Source organism: Sinocyclocheilus anshuiensis, unplaced genomic scaffold (genome assembly GCF_001515605.1).
Source record: "Sinocyclocheilus anshuiensis isolate Anshui unplaced genomic scaffold, SAMN03320099.WGS_v1.1 scaffold536, whole genome shotgun sequence".
Taxonomy (NCBI): Eukaryota; Metazoa; Chordata; class Actinopteri; order Cypriniformes; family Cyprinidae; genus Sinocyclocheilus; species Sinocyclocheilus anshuiensis.
The window spans coordinates 2,762,733-2,770,918 of NW_015557179.1; the positions used below are offsets into that span (position 1 = coordinate 2,762,733).

The window sequence follows — 8,186 nt, forward strand, 5'->3', positions numbered from 1 at the left end:
GGAGGGCTCCTGTTCCCGAGTTTAGCCCACGGAGGGCTCCTGTTCCCGAGTTTAGCGCATGGAGGGCTCCTGTTCCCGAGTTTAGCCCAGTGAGGGCTCCTGTCCCCGATTTTAGCCCACGGAGGGCTCCTGTCCCCTAGTTTAGCCCAATGAGGGCTCCTGTCCCCGAGTTTAGCCCAGAGAAGGCTCCAGTCCCTGAGTCTAGCCCAGAGAAGGCTCCAGTCCCCGAGTTTAGCCCAGTGAGGGCTCCAGTCCCCGAGTTTAGCCCAGAGAAGGCTCCAGTCCTTGAGTTTAGTCCAGAGAAGGCTCCAGTCCCCGAGTTTAGCCCAGAGAGGGCTACAGTCCCCAAGTTTATCCCAGAGAAGGCTCCAGTCCCCGTGTCTAGCACAGAAAGGGCTCCAGTTCCCATGTCCAGCCCAAGGAAGGCTCCAGTCTCCAAGTCAAGCCCAGGGAGGGCCACTGTTCCCGAGTTAGGCCTACGGAGGGCCTCTAAAGACGATATTCTCCCCAAGGATTTTTTTTTTGGGGGGTGGTATGGGTCCGTCCGTAGTGGCTGGGCCGAGTGGTGAGGCCAAGGCCACAGAGGCCATCCAGCAATGGCCTCCTGAACTGCCTTCTCCGCCATGGCGCCCCGAGCTCCCTGTTCTGCCATGGCCTCCTGAACTGCCTGCTCCGCCATAGCGCCCCGAGCTCCCTGCTCCACCATGGCGCCCTGAACTGCCTGATCCTCCATGGCACCCTGAACTGCCAGATCCGCCATGGGACCTGGAACGGGCGCCACCCTGGAGGCCTTCCGTCCTGGAACCCTGCTCCTAGAGGCCTCCAGAGCGCCCACCCCCCGTTAGATGTTGTACGGCGCGGGACGCGCCTTCTGGGAGTGGGAAGTAATGTCAGACTCTGTTCCTTGTTTTGTGTGTGTTTTGCTCCCCATGTGCCTTCCTTGCCCTTATTTGGTCCTTCCTGTTCCTGTCCCCATTTAGTTCTATTAGTTCCAGGTGTTCCTTGTTATTAGTTATCCTCCTCACCTGTCTGCCCCTCGTTATCTGCCCTATTTGTGTTCTAGCCCGTTCTGTTCTTCCTTCGTCCGGAATTGTTTATGTCAGCCTCATCAGCTAGGTGTGTTTTCCTTGTTCCCTGGATGTTATTCAAATCTATACGTTTGAATTCCAGTCCTCGTCTCCTCGCTCCTTCGTCTCTGTGCTCCTCACAGTAGTGCACCGTGACAAAGACATTGTGATTTGTCACCAAATGTAATTCTTGAAAAAAAGAGAGTGTGTGTGTGTGTGTGTGTGTGTGTGTGTGTGTGTGAGAGAGAGCATCATAAATATATGTAGTATGGTATATATTCCACTGAGGAAGTTTGTCTTTTGAATTGACAATTTCAAGTTACTCATTAACTAATGAATAGCTTTGTTTGCCTCATTCGACTTTTACTTACATTTGGTGTTTGCAAGTGACCTTAAAAAGATGCTCCACCTTCTTTATCATTATGGACATTATGCTAACAATTTAAATAATTTTCCATTTGTTAACATATAGTCAACTACATTCAGTAGTATGATGTAACAATGAACATTACTTTTACAGCACTGTTTATTTATAAATTTAGTTTGTTAATTTTCGACATTTACTAATACAATTTTAAAATTTGTAAAAAGTTGTATCTGTTAACATTAGCATTGCTAAATGTATACTGTATATATATCATTATTAGTTCATATTAGCTTATTTAACTAAAGTTAACAAATGAGACCATACTGCAAAGTGTTTCCAACTTGATTATGCAAAAGGGAATGTACTCACCCTCAGGTCATCCAATATGTAGATGAGTTTGTTTCTTCATCAGAACAGATTTGGAGAAATTCAGCATTACATCACTTGCTCACCAATGGATCCTCTGCAGTGAATGGGTGCCGTCAGAATGAGAGCCCAAACAGCAGATAAAAAAACATCTGAATAATCCACAAGTAATCCACACCACTCCAGTCTATCAATTCATGTCTTAAAAGCTGCATGTTTGTAAATTCATCATTAGGCATTTTTACTTAAAAATTTTACTTTAATCCATAATAATGCTTCCTCCAGTGAAAAAGTCCACCACCTGTTGTCCTCTCACATCAAAATCCACCAACATATTTGTTTACAACTGTTTTGGACTGTTTCTACTTGTAAATGGTGCTTGATCTGTGCATATTTCTCTCACAATTCAGATTTTTTTCACTGGTGAAAGCAATATTAATGACAGATGACATATTTTAGCCAAATTTGAAGTTTAAAAATGATGGATTTGTTTATTATAAACACACAGCTTTTCACTTCACAAGACATTTTTGATAGACTGGAGTCATGTGGATTACTTGGATTATTGTGATGCTTTTATCAGCTGTTTGGAATCTCTTTCTGATGGCACCCATTCACTGCAGAGGATCGATTGGTGAACAAGTGATGTAATGCTAAATTTCCCCAAATCTTTTCAGATGAAGAAACAAAGTCTTCTACATCTTGGATGATCTGGCGGTGAGTACATTTTCAGGAAATTTTCTTTTTTTTTGGGTGAACCTTTAATAAATGTTTACATGTAGATTTCATGAGGTGTGTGTTGTTATTCACTGCTTGTCTTACAGTTTCAGTCCCACACAGCAGCTCTGCACCTTTTCTTTTAAAACAGCCATATTTCTCTGTACTCTAGAGAGGCGGGACCACAGCGTGCCTGTGCATGGCAGTGTTATTGCGCAATGTGGAGGAGCCCAGACGCACTCAATACGCTCATATTGTAGCGCCACCACTCTGAGCCTCAGGGCTTTTCTTGTCGTTACCATGGAAATGCAGCCCACTGAGGGTAAACCACCCGTGAGGAGGGACAGTGTACACTGGTTATGTCAAAACTCAGACACAGATTTACCAACACATGCAGCTGTACAAACAGCACGCTACAAGGCTGTAAATATCAGGCGACGGCCGCTGCGGGACTCACCAGATGAAGTCGCGGCAGTGCGAGCAGTAGGTGGGCTGTCTCAGGTAGGTGGCCATGAACTTGTGTCCGCTGACTTGATGCACCCTCCTCCGGACAGCTCCCTGCCTTTTCCTGGGACGCATGCGTTCACGAAATACACGCTCCTCATTCTCACAGCTTCCTGCTAAAGCACACACAAATGCACAAACAGAAGTTAGTACATGACAGCATTCACAACCATTATTCAATATACTGGGCACTCACTCACTCCACTCACACATTCATTCATTCAGGTGCAACATATATATACGTTCCGTCCATATAAGCTGCGAATGCTCCGCATACCCAGGCCATTTGAAAGAATAAGTTCACGGGATAATTCATATAAACATGATTATAAGTTTATCCCTTGTCATTTGAAATGTAATTTAAAGCTTAAAGAGTTAGGAATAAGTTCGTACAATGATTTATTTGCCAAAAGGCAATCATTTTCTTTAAATCTACCAGTTGCGGTTGCTTCCAGGCGAGCGGATTCTCCGCAGCTTTCTCGCCTCCGCTCTGTTGCTATGACAAGAAGTAATGTTAGACATGGCATAATAGATGCTAAACTGTATATAATATTGTTGTCCCTGGCAACTATTCTCTTATACGGTCTCATATCACTCCATGGTCTCCTTTACATTTACATTTACATTTAGTCATTTAGCAGAAGCTTTTATCCAAAGCGACTTACAAATTAGGACAATTATAGAAGCAATCAAAACTAACAAAAGAGCAACAATATGTAAGTGCAAACGACAAGACTCGGTTAGTCTAATGCAGTACACGTGAATATATATATATATATATATACACACACACACAAAACAGTTCTTTCTGGTCCTCAATTCTGATTGGCTGAGAGGAGTGCGATATTCTAGTGATAACAAGTGACTCACAGCGAGTGTCATGACGGACGCCCAAATCCGCTATAATTTTATAAATAATACTGTTTTTGTCACTGAATGTACGCTAGTTTTCATTAAAGTTGTAGACTTTTTTAGGTGACAATGTAGTTATTTAGACCTGAAATGTGTGTTTAGTTAATAAAGATAACGTATATTTGAAAATTTGCTTCGACGAAATTTGCTCCAGGGCGTCAGCGGCTGTTCAACGCTCATGAATCCGCCGAGAGCAGCCTTATCTCAGCCAGTTCTTCTGGCTCTGATATCTCTATAGTGGTTAAACATCAGATATAATTCGTTTTAGGTAAATCTAACAGGCAATCTTCGGTCACATTAATCTATTATTTGTTCCAGAGCAAATTGTTTGGCTGAGGGCAAAATCTCATCACGTTATATTTTTTATACCTTTAGTGCTGTATATCAGAGCACAGCACTTTGTGCTGACTTAATTGCCTAGCAAGTTTTATGATGGCTGTTGCTGTTGTTGTTTATTATATATTATTATTCAATAAATAATATTTTATATAAATAATAGTAGTATTTAATAATAGTATTTAATATTGAGAAACGGTCTGTGTTCGTGATGGTGATTGGTGATGGTGATACTAGTTCTAAAGTGACGTTATCTAATTAGTAACGGAGGTTTGGGCTCAGCTGTTAAACTACTGACAATCTGAGATTTGAATCTGTGGTGGAAGGAAGTAGTTCTGCACAAAAGAGGGTTTTTAAAAACACTCCTTTGTTGTCATATGTGTATATGGCCGAATCATAGCTGATGCTGATATACAGCCATATCGCACTGCTATTCATGTGATATTGCTCACACACACACACACACACACACACAAACACACACACACACACACACATAAATGGTGCTTCTGACAGAGATGTTTAAAATGATTCAGTTGCACTTTACAATAAGACCTCTTTTATTATTAAAGCATCAACTAAATATATTTTACAGCATTTGTCAACCTTTGTTAATTTTAGTTAATACAAATGTTCATAGTGCATTAACTATTGTTTTTGTTAACTTTTGTTAATAGTTAACTTTAACTTTTGATTTTTGTATTTTGTATAGTTATAACATTTTATTTGATAATATATTAGTAAATGCTGAAATTAACTTAAACTAAGATTAATAAATGTTTTATAAGTATTGTTCATTGTTACTTAATGTTAATTAATGTCAAAAACTGAAACCTTATTGTAAAATGTTAATAATTCACGAGATGAAGTAGGGCTGGTTGATATGGCCAAACATATTATCACAATATACACAATATTCATTTTATACCATTAATGGGAAAGAAAATACATTCCACATAATATGACAATAGTTTTCTCAAATTAAACTGTGAAATGCTCATATTTTGCTTTTGCAAGGATGGGAACATTATAGAAGTTTCTATAACATTCTGGAATATCCTGTAATATTCTAGTGCTTTCTGGAACATTCCAGAACATCGTGGGACTAGTCATGAGACAAAAATTATCCAACGTACACTTCTGAAGTTTTGGACAACTCACTCTTGGTAACTGTTTATGTCAAACTGTTGTTAGCTCAGTATTATGCATCACACACACAAAACAGTTCTTTCTGGTCCTCAATTCTGATTGGCTGAGAGGAGTGCGATATTCTAGTGATAACAAGTGACTCACAGCGAGTGTCATGACGGACGCCCAAATCCGCTATAATTTTATAAATAATACTGTTTTTGTCACTGAATGTACGCTAGTTTTCATTAAAGTTGTAGACTTTTTTAGGTGACAATGTAGTTATTTAGACCTGAAATGTGTGTTTAGTTAATAAAGATAACGTATATTTGAAAATTTGCTTCGACGAAATTTGCTCCAGGGCGTCAGCGGCTGTTCAACGCTCATGAATCCGCCGAGAGCAGCCTTATCTCAGCCAGTTCTTCTGGCTCTGATATCTCTATAGTGGTTAAACATCAGATATAATTCGTTTTAGGTAAATCTAACAGGCAATCTTCGGTCACATTAATCTATTATTTGTTCCAGAGCAAATTGTTTGGCTGAGGGCAAAATCTCATCACGTTATATTTTTTATACCTTTAGTGCTGTATATCAGAGCACAGCACTTTGTGCTGACTTAATTGCCTAGCAAGTTTTATGATGGCTGTTGCTGTTGTTGTTTATTATATATTATTATTCAATAAATAATATTTTATATAAATAATAGTAGTATTTAATAATAGTATTTAATATTGAGAAACGGTCTGTGTTCGTGATGGTGATTGGTGATGGTGATACTAGTTCTAAAGTGACGTTATCTAATTAGTAACGGAGGTTTGGGCTCAGCTGTTAAACTACTGACAATCTGAGATTTGAATCTGTGGTGGAAGGAAGTAGTTCTGCACAAAAGAGGGTTTTTAAAAACACTCCTTTGTTGTCATATGTGTATATGGCCGAATCATAGCTGATGCTGATATACAGCCATATCTCACTGCTATTCATGTGATATTGCTCACACACACACACACACACACACACAAACACACACACACACACACACATAAATGGTGCTTCTGACAGAGATGTTTAAAATGATTCAGTTGCACTTTACAATAAGACCTCTTTTATTATTAAAGCATCAACTAAATATATTTTACAGCATTTGTCAACCTTTGTTAATTTTAGTTAATACAAATGTTCATAGTGCATTAACTATTGTTTTTGTTAACTTTTGTTAATAGTTAACTTTAACTTTTGATTTTTGTATTTTGTATAGTTATAACATTTTATTTGATAATATATTAGTAAATGCTGAAATTAACTTAAACTAAGATTAATAAATGTTTTATAAGTATTGTTCATTGTTACTTAATGTTAATTAATGTCAAAAACTGAAACCTTATTGTAAAATGTTAATAATTCACGAGATGAAGTAGGGCTGGTTGATATGGCCAAACATATTATCACAATATACACAATATTCATTTTATACCATTAATGGGAAAGAAAATACATTCCACATAATATGACAATAGTTTTCTCAAATTAAACTGTGAAATGCTCATATTTTGCTTTTGCAAGGATGGGAACATTATAGAAGTTTCTATAACATTCTGGAATATCCTGTAATATTCTAGTGCTTTCTGGAACATTCCAGAACATCGTGGGACTAGTCATGAGACAAAAATTATCCAACGTACACTTCTGAAGTTTTGGACAACTCACTCTTGGTAACTGTTTATGTCAAACTGTTGTTAGCTCAGTATTATGCATGTACCATGTAATTTTTATGCATGAGCAATAACAGTAATAATTAGCTTGTGGTTTGTTTTCATGAGCACTGTTAATGACACAAAAAGTAATGAGATTTTTGTATTCAGCATGTCAAACTTCATAAACAGTAAAAATAAAAGTGAAGCAAAGATTTTCTAAAAACTTGTTTTACAGTGTAAATATCTACCAATTGCCCAATCCTATAGGATGAAAACTCCAGTCAACAGCCTTGAAAAAACTGTTTTATTCTACAAGGGGATGGTCACCAATTCAATACTTTTAGACACTTTTGTTTACAGAATAAATTAATCATGACAAACATACATATGATGTCACACCCCTGGACTGTCTTTGTGGTGTTTTCCCTCCCCATGTACTCCGTGACCCAGTTTATCCCCTGTCTAATTAGTCATTCTGTTCCTCCCAATTGCCTCATTAAGTCATGTATATTAGGTTCCAGTCTGTGCGTCCCTCTTTTGTCGGGTCTGCCAGTTGTGTATGTGTCTTCCTTCCCTTCCAAGTGTGGATTTACCCTGTGCTTTGGATTGAATAAATGACACTTTTGTTTATCCATGGCTCCATCGTTCTTTCTGGCAGAGTATCGTGACAGAAGACCTGACCAAGGACAGTTTTTTTACGTGTCTCCCCTCCGTTTGTTTTCCGTTTACCATTTAGCGTTTTTTGTTTCTGTAGTGTATCCTTCCCCATGGATTCCCTCGCTGTCAAGTTTACCTCCCTCGCCTGCAAGGACCTTTCCCTCTTGGAGTATGCTCTGGAGTTCAACCAGCAGTTCGACGATGCTGTGCTGAACTCCCTGTTCTGGATCTGGGCCAACTACTACTGCCCCGTCGACCTCCCAGACACCACCAGACTGTGCTGGAGGGAGGATATCATCCGGTGTCTGGAGAGCGTCTACCCCCGATCCAGAACACAGCCAGACCCAGAGCCCAGCCCACCATCACCCTGCTGCACGGAGCTTAAGCAGCTCCTTAAGCTTTAAGGAAAGAGACTTAATTGATTTGTATACCGACCTGCCC

General features: G+C 39.4%; 1 protein-coding gene across 1 annotated transcript in view; it reads right to left on the bottom strand.

The window, feature by feature from the left end:
• LOC107678509 (protein kinase C epsilon type) overlaps positions 1-8,186 on the bottom strand; it is a 109,593-nt gene that overhangs the window by 46,220 nt on the left and 55,187 nt on the right. Inside the window, exons 3-4 of the mRNA XM_016473784.1 lie at positions 2,975-3,137; positions 2,870-2,885 (exon numbers count right to left, since the gene is read on the bottom strand). Of these exons, the coding sequence (XP_016329270.1) occupies positions 2,870-2,885; positions 2,975-3,137 (179 nt within the window). The remainder of the gene's footprint in view (positions 1-2,869; positions 2,886-2,974; positions 3,138-8,186) is intronic.